The sequence below is a fragment of the Lagopus leucura genome, unplaced genomic scaffold (genome assembly GCF_019238085.1).
Source record: "Lagopus leucura isolate 7727_CA_CO unplaced genomic scaffold, USGS_WTPT01 Super-Scaffold_100022, whole genome shotgun sequence".
Classification (NCBI taxonomy): Eukaryota; Metazoa; Chordata; class Aves; order Galliformes; family Phasianidae; genus Lagopus; species Lagopus leucura.
In genome coordinates this window covers 2,397,752-2,413,004 of record NW_024962275.1, presented here as the reverse complement: position 1 = coordinate 2,413,004, position 15,253 = coordinate 2,397,752, and the positions used below count along the sequence as shown (strand labels likewise).

At 51.4% G+C, this 15,253-nt stretch overlaps 2 protein-coding genes across 3 annotated transcripts in view; both read left to right on the top strand.

Annotated features, from left to right (window-relative positions):
• Positions 1-7,938, top strand: part of QSOX2 (quiescin sulfhydryl oxidase 2) — a 23,420-nt gene extending 15,482 nt beyond the window's left edge. Inside the window, exons 11-12 of the mRNA XM_042879199.1 lie at positions 1,846-2,034; positions 4,067-7,938. Coding sequence (XP_042735133.1) covers positions 1,846-2,034; positions 4,067-4,617 — 740 coding nt within the window. The 3' untranslated portion in view covers positions 4,618-7,938. The remainder of the gene's footprint in view (positions 1-1,845; positions 2,035-4,066) is intronic.
• On the top strand, positions 5,483-15,253 carry LHX3 (LIM homeobox 3). 2 transcript variants are annotated; one of them, XM_042879200.1, is made up of 6 exons: positions 5,483-5,621; positions 12,055-12,226; positions 12,399-12,601; positions 12,755-12,906; positions 12,993-13,164; positions 14,835-15,253. In XM_042879200.1, exons 1-6 carry the CDS (start codon positions 5,483-5,485, stop codon positions 15,251-15,253), a joined length of 1,257 nt encoding a protein of 418 aa, XP_042735134.1. The 2 variants fall into 2 exon arrangements, with proteins under 2 accessions (XP_042735134.1, XP_042735135.1); XM_042879201.1 differs by lacking the exon at positions 5,483-5,621 and adding an exon at positions 9,563-9,632.

Sequence of the window (15,253 nt, the reverse complement as noted above, 5' to 3'; positions counted from 1 at the left end):
CATCATGCTGTAGGGCTTTTTCCTCTCATTTTGCCTTGTTTTGTTTGTTATTCGTGGGACAATAGGCTGAATCTCTTTGTTGTGCTGCATGCTGTAGTAGCTGTGCAGCAGCATCGTGCAGGAGTTGAATGGCCTTTTTTTTTTTTGCCCCTTTTCTGGGGCAAAGTGCTGGAACTGAATCGAATTGAAAAGCGTTCTGAATATCTGGGTGTACAACATCACAGCTGGCAGTGCTCCCATCTTCCAAGCTGTCAGTCTGAAGTTAAAAATACACTGCAGAACCTGAGAACTCTTCGGCACACTTTACCCCTCGATTTAAATCGGGGCAGATATGTGATGATCACTTCTTATGGCAAAAGAATTGGGTCAGTCTGAGACTGTCGGATTATGTCTTGGGAGGTTTTCCTCTCCTTATTGCTTGTTTAAATCCCATCTACTAAAAAGCATGATGTACTCCCTAATCCTTCCCACCACAGGTAGGGTTTTATGGTTCTTGTCCACTTTAAAGATTAGGGTTACCCTGAATTGCTGTAGTTTGGGAGGAAAGAGAAAAGGAGGATTACACGATGATACATGGCAGATGTTAATAGAAGATTCATCGCTGGGCTGATAAAAGAAAAACAAACAAAATGAGCCATTTTGCAATTGTTTGTTTCCTTTTTAAACCAGCCGGATTTTTCTTGATAGTTTCCACTCCTTGCAGAGTCTGGCAGCAGCCAGCATAAACTTACCATGATTTTCTTGATTGAATGTTTTTATTGCTTTAAATTTGACGTGTTTTAATGTTGAGCTGTGTCATTTGAAGCTGCAATGAGATGAACATCGGGGACCCCAAAGGAGCTGAATTGTTCACTTCAGAAGGCAGATAAAAATCACTGCAGAAATCTCATCCTGGGCATCCTTCGTTTGTATGGAGGAGTTCTCAATGAATGGGATCTGTTGGTGTGGATAAGACTTGCTTGTGGATTTTTAACTCCATATCTGAATCTTTTAATCCGTTGCTAAATTTGAAAGCCCTCTTTGGAAAAGGAATTTTGAAGGAGACTTCAAGAATGTAACATTACACAGGAGAACAGCTACAGTTAAATTTGTTCTGCATGAAGAGATTGTTGGCTTGCAGTTATTTCTTACTGATTTTATTCCTAAATTTGTAGTCAATTTATGTGGTGAAACTCTTTTGTCTGAAATTCATTTCAACTTTCCAAAACGCTTTTTAGCCTTTCTTGTAAGATGGTAATTTAATCTGCTGTAATCTCCTCGCTTTTATTTATACGTGCCTATTCAATCACAGATATGGAACGTCTGAGCAGAGATTGTTTGCTTTTCATTGGCTTTAATAACATCTCTGCTCTGAGTGAAGGTGTGCTGTGGAGTCTCCATGCGTCTCTTCCACAGGCAGCAGACAAATACTCTGGCAGTTTTGAATAGGTTTTGCTAAGGATTCTTTTTCTGAGCATGTACATAGAGCACATGTGCTCCCAGCCTCTGTTTTTCACTGCCAGAATGGGACAGAAGCTCTGCAACCCTTTACCACGTAATCTGCAAGCCCTGTGCTGTGGGTTCCTCCCAGCTGTTTGGCTGCAGCAGTTGCTCAGGCACTGCAGTGAGGCACTGCATCGTGAGCTGTTTAATTTGGCAAGCATTTGGTTTTGGTGCTGATGACTACACGTGTGCTAGTCAATGGGAAAGGGGGCAGGTTCTGTGCCTCTGGAGGTGTTCATATCCGTGGGATGAGAAGAGAACAAGGTTTGCCTTCTTTGGTTCGCTGTCAGGTGTGTTCTGCAGAGCACACGCTGAAGCTGTGTTTGTCCCAGTGGTGCTGAATGCATCTCACTGCCTTTCTAGGTCTCGAAGACAATCCCAGAGTAGTGCTTGAGGTCATGCAGAGATACGTCCATCACTTCTTTGGATGCAAGGCCTGTGCTCAGCACTTTGAGGAGATGGCGAAGGAATCCATGGACTCGGTGCAAACCTGGGACAGGGCTGTTCTCTGGCTCTGGGAGAAACACAATGTAGTCAATAGCAGACTTGCAGGTAAGAAGGAAAACGCACACAGGGTAGCTGTGCTGAAAGGCTCTGGCATTTTATACAGTGTAGTTTGTCTTGGAACAAACAGGCGTGCAGGCAGTGCTTTGTGACATGGGTTCAAACCAACAGCAGCTGTTGTCTCAGCTTAATGTCCCCTATGAAATACTGGCTTAAGACCAGCTCCGTAATTCTGTTGGTGTGCAAGGTTAACAGCCTTAAGGGTGTTTGTATGCAGAGCAAGACTTACAGCATCTCAGTCAGCTTTAACTCTAAAGACCAGCCTGGTAACTTTTTCTTGACTGAGGAATATCCACATTTGATACACACTCCAATAGAACAGTTTATCTCTTATGACATGCAGTGAAAAAGCTTTTCAGAGGTAATGCTCCTTCTGAGATGTCACCTGTTGCTTGATGAGATGCTTTTCCAAAAGGAGCAATGCAGTCCAGCTACTTAGTGGATAAAAATAATTAATTTTCTTTCCGTTACAATCGAAGCAGATGTTAAAACTCATCTTCATTTTGTTCTGGAAAGAAAGATGCTTTAGTGGAGAGGGTGATAATTGAAGAGGAGGCTTTCTCAGGATAAAAGAGCCTGAACTACTATCAGATCAACAACCAAATAAAACAAAATTGCCATATGAGGAATATCTGTTTTCCCCCGCTGCCTCGATTGCTGTGTTTTCAGTTGGACTAAAAATACAGCTAAAATACTGGGTTGTATTTAATCTGTTCTGTTATGGGGATATCAAATAGCTAAAGCACTAAAGAAAATTGGTTTCTCTTTGCACTTAATCCTCGCCTCCTGTTATGGATCTGTGTAATGTAGCATTAGTTACAATTTAAATATGCTGCACTGTGTTTATGTCGTGGTTAGGCTGAATTCCCAAGATTTATGAAGAATTAAATACTGTTGTGAGTAGAAGCAGTTGGTTTCCTTTCTGCAAGAAGAAAGAAGCCTATGAGGAGGTATTGCAAAAACTCATCCCTGAATGTTTGCTACTGTTGCCAAACAGAACACAGGGAGTCACATCCTGCTGGCGTGGAGTTCCTACAGTGGAGCGATGTGGTGCTTCAGAGCATTCAGTCACTGGAAAAGCCACGTGGATATTGACTGAAATGATGCAGCAGCTGGCTGAAACACTGTTAGTCAGAAGTGTAACTGGAACGAAGAACAGTGTCAAATAATGCATTTTAAGTTTGCTAAAATTTCTCTTTGGGACAGCAACTTCTTGTAGTCCCTAAAAGCTGCAGCTGTATTTCTGGCAACATAGATAGCTTTCATGAGAAACAGTGTCTGAGTGGTCAATGAAAACACCTTGGCACAGACCTCAGGTGTGGGTTATGAGGTTGCTGTCTGTAGCTCTGCCCTACTCAATTCCTGATACAAAATGTGTGCATTCTTTTTGGCAGGGGAGCACGAGGTGCAGTAAGTTTTCTGTTGGTAATCTTAACGTGAGTTGTCTTTCTTCTGCTTTCTCTGGTGAAACAAAGTGATTACAGAGTGATTTTTATTCTAAGACATCTGAAAGGCAGACCTGTGCTCTCCCATTTGAATAGCAGAGACAAGTATTTGTAACAGCTTACTGCAGACCAGGCTGGAAGATTAAAGAGCATCCAGTGCAAAAGAGCATTTGTTTCAAAGCATAACTGCAGTTAACCCTGAAAGGCCCAGCTGGTGATGTTCTCATGCCTTCCAGCACCACAGCACTTGTGGATCCTGTTGTATTGGAATTTGAATGCTGCTTCTTTTAGTGAGAGAAGAGGAAAATAACTGATAGTGTTCATACCTTAGAGGAGGAAGCAGTGCTTTGGGACAGAGCAAGCACCCGTCAGGGAAGTCACAGATGGCTTAATTTGTGATTGCCTTCGGTTTAATACAAACATTACTGTGCTGTGGTGGGTTTTTTGGTGATTGTTTGTTTTCCAGCCTCCCTATTTATAAGTGAAATACGCACTGCAGTTTCTGCTGAGGTGTCTGACAGTTCAGCTGCCTCACTCATTCATTTCTGATGTATTTTTGTCCTTCTCTCAAACAGGTGATCTGACGGAAGACCCAAAATTTCCCAAAGTTCAGTGGCCAACTCCAGACCTCTGTCCTGCGTGTCACGAGGAAGTTAAAGGGTTACACAGCTGGAACGAGGCCCAAGTTCTGCAGTTCATGAAGCATCACTACGACAGTGGAAATATTCTTAATAAATACGCTGAGAGCCAGGCTGACCCCAGTGATACTGAACTAAAAGATGCAAGGGAGGAGAAAGACAAAAGCCTGCAGGAGAAACCAGGTGGAAATAGAGAAAACGTGGTCGTGAACCAAGAACTCATAAGAGATTCAGAGTCTAAGCTGTTCAATAAGCTCACGGGGAACCATGGACCTGCCAGAGACAGCAGTAAGGGTGCATTTGAGGCCGTTCACCATCAGGAGAGCAGGCAGTCTGTCATTTTCTTAGGGATTGGATTTTCCAACATAGACATGAGTCTGTGTGTCGTCCTGTATGTGGCATCATCCTTATTTCTGATGATCATGTACTTTTTTTTCCGAATGAGATCCAAAAGGTGGAAGGTGAAGTACTATCGCCCGTCTGTGTAACAGCTCACGGTGGAGCCAGGTTGTTTCTGTTGGACGTGGCTTTTCAGTACCAGATAGGACTTTAATATTAATGATCAGGGATTTTATATGCAGTATTCCTTGTTTTAAAGCCCTTTCTCCCCAAGTCATTTCACAAGTGTTCTAGCTTAATGTAAGGCGCCTGCTGTAAGAACCCCAGCCTTTCTCTCTGAGGCACACGGTGCTGTCACAAAATATCCAGTGAGGGAAGTGTTGCGTTTTTCAGTGAGGATTTTTCCCTGGCTTACATCATTTACTCACTTGCAGAGTAAGCATGACTTTATGCAATCAGCATTGGTACCAGTGTAGGTTATGAGATCTGCTTTAAATCGATTCTAAGCCTCTGTGACTTTCTCAAGTATTGCTCACACTGCATACATAGAGTAGAAAGCGTCTTCAAGCACTTCTTCCATTCCCTCGTGTTACAGCCAAGGATGTGTGTGCCTCTGCAAGGACAGGAGGCCTGGGCTGGTGTGCATCTCTGCAAGCAGCCTGATTGTGTTTGCTGATGCCATCATCAGTTTAATGGAGTTCAGGTGTAAGCAATGACCAACTCAGACTCAACATTTTGTGTTCACCACTGTTGGCTGTATTAACAGAGCATTCGATGGCTCATTTGTGAGCTGGAGGAGCAGCTCAGTACTGAATGTGGTCTTAGCCAAGTGCCAATTCTGATGGACTGCAGGGAAGAGAAACACCATTTGTAGTGAAGGAAACTGAGGCTGTTGCATCAGCGTGCCAGAGCAGATGCTCAGGTGTAGAAATACTACATTCCTTAAATGCTGAATGTCTCCGTTGTGTCGCAGTCGTTGCTCTTCTGGAAGTCAGCAGAAATGCTTCGTTTGGGATGGGAATGTCCAGTGATGGGAATGTCACCTGCTGGTGTGAGCTCTGTGCAGGCTCAGAAGCAGCCAGCTTGTGTTGGTGGTGTGCTGAGAGCTCTGCTGTGGGGTCAGGGAGGGTTTTAACTGTAGGTGGGTCCAAGAGCTCTTCCATTGCATGTGGCAGCAGTGGGGAGAACGGCCAATGGCTCTGCAGATCTGACAGGGATCCTGGCTGGCAGCTATTAGAAGGAGGCATGAAAACAGTTATAAAATTACCATTCAGAATAGGAGTTCCTTTCTGATCTGTGAGGATAATTCATGTTCTGGGTAGTGAAGTTTATAATCCTATCCAATGTAATTGAGCGTGTTCTAGTTATCCATTACCTAATCTTTAGTTAATCCTAATAGGTTTTGGCCTCAATGTTTTCTCGTGGCAGTGAGTTCTACAGATTAATTATGTTATATAAAAAGGGTTTTCCTTTCAATTCTGCATTTCCAACTTGTAATTTAATTGAATGTTCAGTAGCTCTTCTGTTACACGAGAGGTGAGCAGTCCCTGGCCGATTCATTCTGTTATTTGTACTGCATCTGCCAGCCTCTTCCCATTGCACATCCCAGCATGGAAAGCTTCAAGCTCAGCACGAAAACTCAGCAAAGATGTTTTTTCATCACTAAATGGGTTTCTTTACAAAATGGATTTTTTTTCAGACAGCTTTTTCTGCAGCTTCAAACTCCAGTAATGGAATTGAGGCGGATGAACGGTTCCTTTAAGTGTCAAAACAACCTACAGATAAGGTAACAACCCCGTGTCGTTGTTGTAAACACGTCAGGAAAAGCTCTCCATTCACATGGTGCTGTTGCTCTGTGCACGTAAGGCTTGTTTTACCTGCAGCCCTGCACAGCCATCTGTGTGCTGTGAGCTCTGTGCCTGCAGCTGAGCACCTTCCCTGGCCATGCTCTGTGTTGGAGAGCTCTGGTGCAAGGAGCCCTTGGGGGTTTCTTTTCTTTAGGAATCTGTAGGAGTCCCTATGATTATAGCGCCTGGGTTTGAATGTTAAAACAACTTGTAAGCAGGTAGAAGGGTGGCTGACCTGTGGTGGCTGATCTGTGCCACTGTGCATCCCGTGAGAGCTCCCAGGAGGAGCTGAGCTGATGGGAAAGCCCAGACCTGTGAAGTTTAAGCTTGAAAATTGGTTCACTTCTGGCTGACGGATCTGGGGAGATCCTGGTATCAGCCAATCAAAACTGTTTTGCTTCTCAGAACAAACCAACCAAAACACTGAACTACATCCAGAGGAACAGCAAAAGGCAGCGCAGGGCTCTGGGAGATGTGGCAGTTCCCTGGGACTGCTGGGCTTCCTGCTGCCAGCGGTGTTTTGAAGCAGAAGAACAGTCATCACTGCTTTAAGCTTCCTTTATGCTTTACAGACCCCAGTTGGTTTGACTCTTCATTGTATTTTCATCTCCAAAAGAAAACGAAAGGCTTTGAAGGTTTGTAGAGGCGATTCTGCCATCAGAACAGGAGCAAATGTGCTGCTGGAATAAGGTTGCTTTGGTACATACCAATAACTTCCGTGACAAAATGGCCAGACACATGGAACTGCAGTGGTGTTCTTTGTTTCTTAGCATAGCAGCACGACACAAAGGTGTGGGTTTGTCTGTGCTGATGCTCCCATGGTGTTAGCAGTAAGCTGGCACGGGTTCTCACTTGAACTGCTTTTACTGCCCTCATCTGGAAAGGTTTTCTTGACTTTGGACTCAATTGTGCCAACCTTGGTTTACTTATTTGGTATCTTTGTCATGACGGATGTCATCCTCTCGTGCCCTTTGGTTGTATGCATGTTGTACATCTGCTGGGAGATGCGTGGTGTTGCCGCTGTGCTGGCAGGTGTCACACAGCATCTCCTTCCTTGCAGTGCTTCGCAGCACCATCCCCTTCCTCCTGGGACTTCTGTTTCTGTGCCGTGCACCAACTTTCTGCAATGCCATTCCCATCTGTGGCTCCCACCATCCTTGGAGCAGCCGTTTCCAGTCAGGATTTCTGGGCCTTTGTAATTCGTGGAGCTTTCTTTGCTCTTCAGATGTTTGTGAAGAGGAAATACTGGACCTGCGTAGAGAGAGAAGGAAAAGGTTGAGTGCTGAAGAGCCCCGCTGGCATCCTTTGTGATGCCTCTGGTTTGTGATTCCCAGCACTGTTATCCGTCCTGCTGCTGCTCAGAGCTGACTGCGATCTATGAGTGGAACCAAAGCTTTGGGGTGTGTTTTCTCCATCTGTGCACTGCGTATCAGATGTTGGGGACGTTGGATGTAACAGCTCCGTTATTTAAATGTTTTATTTATTTAGATTCAGTAATTGATGTTTTCGTGTCTGTTCTGTCAGGGGTGTTTTTAAACTCCAGGAAGGAAAAGTGAATATTTTGTACTGAACTGTAAGCTGATGTGCTTGTTAAAAATACAAACGTTTGAGCAAAGTCGTGCAGCTGGAGTTTTTAATCTGTGTTTTTGGGATCTTTTTAGTTGAATTCCAGTGCAGGCACAGCTTGTATGCACATCCATTTCAAATCATACCCGTTGTTTTCTGTAGGTAATGAATTCGGAAAGTCTTACTCCATTTTTTTTCACTGTTACAGCCCAAATACCATGGGGAGAAATGCAGACGTTCACCTCTGGGGCTGGTTAGGGATGACCCACCCTCGCTGTCCGAAGTTAATGGGTGTGCTGCCTTGTTTCACATGGGTGCTGAAGGTTACCTGGCTGAGACTTGGGCTGCTGCCCTGCCCAGCTGCTCACGGGGAGCGGCTGCCGCACAGCGCCTGCAAGCACGCAGGCTTTTAAACTGCTTCCTTAGAGGATCAGACATAAAATCCACTTAGAAACCCAAGCTTAAGAGAGGCTGCGTGGGTCACTGCCTGCCCCAGGAGCTGCTCGTGGCCCCGGGGACAGCCGAAGTGTTCCGGTGCTGGGGGCGCTGCTGTAACCCCGTGCGAGGAGCTCCGTCCCTCTCCCTGTGCCATCGCCCTGCAGCTCGGAGCCGTCCCTGGGATGGGATCCATCCCCACCCACCCATCCACTGGCCGTGGCACCCAGCAGAGCTCGGTGTTGCTGTGAGGCAGGTGAAAGTCGCCATGCCGCCCTCTGCCAGGAACATATGTGTGTTTGGAGGCTCCTGCCCCTAAGCTGCTTTTATTAATTTGTAATCCCCTGCGAGCAGGAGGTAAAGGGATTCGAGGGATTAGTGGTCTCACAGTAACAACCACAATTATCAGCTCCGGCTGCTGGGACAAGCGGTGTGCATGCAGTTATGGGGCTGCACACCATGGGAGGTGGACAGACAGACAGAATGTGCACACACACAACACGTGCACACACACAACACCTGCACACACAGGAGTTATCAGAATGCAGCACAGCCACACAGATGCAGACGCACAGTTGCACACCCAAAGCACACGCAGGCTGACGTGGACGCACGCGCTGCACACAACTGCAGGTACCCACAGCTGCACTCACAGCCACGTAGCTCAGCCCCACTGTGCACATCCCTGCACTCCTATGTGCGCCCCTTGCACGCTCTTGGACGCTCAATTAACACAATTAACCTCTGCCAGCTTCAGGGCACTGATTGCCGTGGGTCAGGTACTCTCCCCGCTACTTCTTCACGCTCATTAACTAATTAACGGAGAGTGACGGCTCCCCGTTCCCCACGGGCAGCGTCGGCGGCCCCGCGCCGCTGGAACGAACGCAATCGGAGCTGTGGGGGCCGGACCTCCACCCGACGGCGCTTCCCCTGACCTCCGCCCGCAGCGCGGTGCCCCCGCGGGGGCTTCACGGGGCCCTGGGGCACGCGTGGGACGTGGGGAACGATCCTTACCCCCCTCGCCCTTGCGCTTTTGTGATGCTAAATCGTCCCTCGGTGAACCGCGGCCCAGCTGCGGCCCGGCCCGACGGCTCGGTGCCGCCCTCGGCCCGCCCCCCCGCCGGCCCCGCTCCGCCCCGGGCGCGGTCCAGCCCCGCGCCGCTCCCCGCCGCTCCCCGCAACGCTCCGCCACTCCTCCGCAGCCACCCGCGCATCTCGGACATCCCGTGCACCCGGCGCGTCCGCGATGCTGCTGGAGAGGGTCCGCGCCGGCTCGGAGAAGGCAGCGGAGCTCTGCCCCTTCCCTCGGAGCCCAGGTGAGAGGGCGCAGAGCCCCGCGGAGACACCGCCGATGGGTCCGGGTGCCCCGTGGCATCGCGCTCGGGGTCGGCCGAGGGAAGGTCGAGCAGCCCGACGGCCTCTGCCTCCTTTCTCCCCCGTCCGACGTGTCCCGATCCCGGCTGTGCCCTGTGCCTGCTCGTTTCGGTCCGTCCGTGCCGTCTGTGTAGCCAGAAACTCTCCGCCTCTGCCGAGCGGGAAACGCCGCGTCTGTGCCGGGCTGAGGGCACGGCCCGAACCCGGAGGGCTCTGCTCGGCCCTGGCGGAGCTGCGAATTCTGTCCCGTGACGGCTGCAGCTCAGCGCACAACGACGGCGGGGCGAGATGAGGAGCTGCTGCCCGGGGTCGGACACCCCCTGAGCGACCCCCGTTGGCTCCGACCCTTTCCGTTCCCACTCTGGAAAATCTCCCCGTAATTCCTCTTTTTAATTTTTTTTTTTATTTTTTCCCTTCTCAATTTAACGAATGGCGAAAATGCCGGCGCTGACGATGCGGGCGAGAACCGTCGGTGCGGGGTTTTTAAACGAAAGCGAGGAGGGGACGAGGCGGAGAGGGACGGGGTCGCGGTGCCGGAGCTGCCGGAGCTCCCCGCCGTCGGTCCGCTGCTCTGGTTCCGTTCCGAGCCCCGCGTGTCTCTGCACCTCTCCCCGGCTTCTCTCCGCGCTGTGCTCACTGCGGGAATTGCGCGGTTGACCCCCAACGCCGGGAGGTGGTTCCTCTTAGCGGCGGGGAAGGAACCGAAACAGCCCGGAGCGAATTCACGGCGGGAGGAACGAGACAAAAACGCCGAGTCCCCGCAGGACGCGACGCCCGCAAAAAGCCCCGCGGCCCGGGGAAGAGAGGGGCACCGGGAGGCAGTGCGGGGCGCTGCGGGCTGAGTTCGTCGTGCTTTTATTATTGAGTAATTGTTTTCATTTTCGTTTTCATTTTCGTTTTCTTTTCCGTTTTTTGTTGTTGTTGTTGCTGTTTGTTTGTTTGTTTTGTTTTGTTTTTATTTTGATCCTTTGGTCAATCCCTTTTCTCAGCAGCTCGCGGCCGTTCTCAGCGCACAACGAATTCCGGGCACCGACCGCCGTTTCCCCCCCCGTTCCGGTCCTCCCCCGATGCGGCCCCAGGGCCCAGCGCGGCCCCCGCCATCCCTCAGCCCCGTCGGGGCGGCCCCGCCCGGATTTCGTTTCCGGGCACCGCGGTACCGTCTCCCTCCCGCAGAGCGCAGCCGAGAAGGGGATTAAATACAGCGCAGTACGGAGCTGCGGGCGGGAACGGCCGACGGCTGCAAATCACCATCCCGGGGGGGTTCAATCCCGGGGCGGCAGCGGGATAACGGAGAGCTGAGGGAGCGGGGAGGGCCGGCGGAGGGAGCGCCCCATTGAGTCCCCGGAGCGGTGCGTCCCGCCTGAGCGAGCGGAGCGCGATGCAGCGTAAGAGCCGCCGGCCCCTTCCAGCCCCGTGTCTGCCTCCGGGCCGCGATGCCGGTGCCGCTGCTCGGCTGTCCGGCAGCTTGGGGTCGGCTGTCGCCGTTGCCGTTATCGCTACCGCTGCGGGTGTCGTTTGTTCGGACGCCGATAAGAGTAGAGCAGACGATTATAGCGATAACGGCATCACCTGAACCTCTGCTCCTACCCACAGCCGTACATCTCTGAATGTCTCCGCACGGTTACCTTTGCATACAGATACCCATATGTCTGTTGTTTATCTGTATCCACGCAGCTGTGTCTGTACATTTCTATATCTGTATCTGTGCTGATAAATCCGTATTTCTGTGTCTCTGCATCTACATTTCTATCTCTCTCTCTGTACCTGCCAATATCTGTATATTTATGTCCATATATCTGTAGGTTTTCTCTCCTACTCACCTTTTCATTTTTCTTTCTCTCTGTTTCTATATCTTTGTATCGTCTCTTTCCAGAGATCACTTCTTCTGATACCTGCAAGGTGACAGAACACTCCTGCTGTGTTTTGTTTTCAGTAGAATTTTCATTATTTTGGGCAGTTTGTTCGCCCCCTCCCAGGCCAGGCTGCCCCGCCGTTATTCATTGGTGAATATTTGAAGTGTCGGAAAAGTGAAAAGGGATGGAATAACTATGAGAGGTGGTGCGGGCGGCTCGGCTGGGGCTGAAGTCCATTCCCAGCGTCTCCGTTTGTGTTTTCCTGGGATGTGAGCGGTTCGGGGGGTTGGGGAGGGGGGTGTCTCTGCGCTCCGTGCTGCGGGGAGAGGCTTTCACAACACCGCACCAACAAATTTGAATGAAAAAGAATGTTTTTCACGCCGTTTCCGGGGCCAGCCACGGGGTTTCAAACGGGGGCAGCTCCGGGAATGCCGGGCCGGGGGGGATCGGGCGGCGGTGGGTGGCAGTGGGACCGTCAGAGCGGCAGCTGATGGGGGGCTGCTTCCCGCAGAGATCCCGCTGTGCGCCGGCTGCAATCAACACATCGTGGACAGGTTCATCCTCAAGGTCCTGGACCGGCACTGGCACAGCAAGTGCTTGAAATGTTCCGACTGCCAGACGCAGCTGGCCGAGAAGTGCTTCAGCCGCGGGGACGGCGTGTACTGCAAGGAGGATTTCTTCAAGTGCGTGGGTCGGGGGGCGGCGGAGGAGAACGGGGGGCGGAGGGGAACCGGGGGCGTTCAGCACCGCGGACAGCGGCTCCGTCCCGGGGTTCAGAACCGCGGACAGCGGCAGCTCTCGGCTCGGCCCGCGGGATCCCCGCGCTCAGCGGCCGCCGCCTGTCGCCCCATCCAGGCGCTTCGGGACGAAGTGTGCCGCCTGCCAGCAGGGCATCCCCCCGACCCAGGTGGTGCGCCGGGCTCAGGACTTCGTGTACCACCTGCACTGCTTCGCCTGCATCGTCTGCAAGCGGCAGCTGGCCACCGGAGACGAGTTCTACCTGATGGAGGACAGCAGGCTGGTGTGCAAGGCTGACTACGAGACGGCCAAGCAGAGAGGTATCGCGTGCCCTTCGCCCCCGCGGAAGAGAGAGGCGGCTCCGGGCCGCTCTGCCCTCGGGGCTCCACTCGTGCTTAGGGTTGGGCAAGAGGGAGGGCGGGGGTCCCGGGTCCCCACGGGGAGCTCCGAGCTAACCCTCAGCGTGCCGGCAGAGGCCGAGTCCACGGCCAAGAGGCCCCGCACCACCATCACGGCCAAGCAGCTGGAGACCCTCAAAAACGCCTACAACAACTCGCCCAAGCCGGCGCGGCACGTCCGGGAGCAGCTCTCGTCGGAGACGGGGTTGGACATGCGGGTGGTGCAGGTGAGACCGCGCGGTTCCCACCCCGGGAGGCGGCTGGGGTCGGGTCGGCCCCGCGCACAGCGAGCTGCCCCGTGCTCTACTCGCAGGTCTGGTTCCAGAACCGCAGGGCCAAGGAGAAGCGGCTGAAGAAGGACGCGGGGAGGCAGCGCTGGGGGCAGTACTTCAGGAACATGAAGCGGTCCCGGGGGAGCTCCAAGTCCGACAAGGACAGCATCCAGGAGGAGGGGCCCGACAGCGACGCCGAGGTCTCCTTCACAGGTCGGTGCCCGGCGGGGCTGTGCCGAACGCTGCCTGCTGAGCCGCGGCCCGGGCAGGACTCGCTTCACCCCATCGGGGCCACATTAATAATTTTTAGCTGTAATATAATGAGGGAAAACAAGTGCGGGAGGAGGAAGGCGGACTGGAGGGATCGCCCTGGCAGAGCCGGAGCCGCTTCGGCCGGGGACAGCCGTGAGCTGAGAAATGGCACGGGAAAACCCCGTGATCCCAGACGTAGCAGGGAGAGTTCTCTGGGCAGCGCTGGGCTGTTGGAGCAGCCCCTGCATGCAGCCTTCTCGAGGGACTGTTAGAAACACAAAACTCAGAATTCACAATTACTGCACTGAACTATGAGAGGCGCATATGTTCCTCTCAGTTTGGCTGCTGTTTTTGCATTACCCCATTTAAAATCGTTTTATTTGCGTAGTTCCTGGTTAAATACTTCCCAGTCTTGTGGGAGCCGTTACCTCCCTGCTGTAAAAAAGGAATTTGCTTCGTGTTGGAAGATTTCTGCGTTACAGGGTCCCGTTTTTGGGGCAGCCACCTCTGCAGGTAAACGCCGGAGCTCACAGCTCTGTGCTCCTCAGCCCGGCGGCCGCTCGTTGCCGGCCCTGCGCTGGGGTGGCTGCACAGGGACGGCAGCGCCAAACCATCCACACTGACAGCACCTGCACTGCATCCCCGCGGGGCTCAGCTGTGTGGGCACGGACATCGTTTGCAGGGGCACGGGAGAGAAGCTGAAATGCAAAGCTGTGCAGAAGTTGAAATGGAAACCTGTGCCGACAAAGACACTGCGATGCACGGATGTTTATTCGCACTCAGCTTCGTGTTTCTGCTCTCTCCCGTGTTCCTAAAAACTGTTTGATTTTCCAGCCTGTGTATACACACACACACACACTGCGCCGTGGTGTCATTAATTACGGATGTGCTATAAATAATAACTAAAATTGTTGAACAATTATCGATAGTTGGGTGCCAAGGCAGATTTGTATCCAAGGCAACAGAACGGCTCTCACTGTCCATAAAGCCCCAAACGAAAGCAAACAATTTTTGCTGGTAATTTACAAAATATTTTCATTTTTCAGAAGTGTTTTTAAGCCTTCCGTCTCCTTATCGCAATCCTGAGAAAACAAACGCTGCTGAGATTTAATACGTTTTCTTCTGAGCAATGCACAGTTTTTCATGGATTGAATGCTTGGGTAGTTCCTAAAAATGAGACTGAAATTCAAAATAAACCTCAAAGCCAAATAGAAATGAGAGACCAAAAAAAAAAAGAAGGTTGGAAAGAACTTGAACTCACGTTCCTCGTTAAAGGATTATTTTAAAACCACAGTCTTATATTTTAATGTGTGCTTTTCATGCCTGTGTTTCAGATCCAAAATGTATTACACGTTTGTACTCAGAAAAAATAATCCCATGGCTTTCTTTGGAGACTTATCAGCAAGGGCAGGAATAGTAAGGAATATAAGGAGTAACTAATAAGGAATAATAAGGAATGATAAGGAGTAACTAATAAGGAATAATAAGGAATGATAAGGAATACAAGTATCGAGTGCATGGCTGCTCAGTTCCCACCCATCCGTTTGTACCCAGGGCTCTCAGGAGCTCCTATCTGTGCTGCCGGCCGCGGCCATCGCCCTCGCAGTAAATGCACTCCGCTTTCCTTTCAGATGAGCCCTCCATGTCCGAGATGAGCCACTCCAATGGGATTTACAGCAATCTCAGCGAGGCGTCCCCGGCCCTGGGGAGGCAGGCTGGGACAAATGGGGGCTTCGCTCTGGATCACAGCGGCATCCCAGCTCAGGACCAGTACCACGACCTGCGATCCAACAGCCCCTACGGGATTCCCCAGTCACCGGCTTCGTTGCAAGCTCTGCCAGGCCACCAGCCCTTAATCTCCAGCTTGGTTTACCCCGACAGCGGTTTGGGCATCATGGGACAAGGTGGACAGGGGGTGCCCCAGTCCATGCGGGTCCTGGCCGGGAATGGGCCCAGCTCTGACCTCTCCACCGGCAGCAGTGGGGGATACCCGGATTTCCCCGCCAGCCCGGCCTCCTGGCTGGATGAAGTCGACCACGCTCAGTTTTGA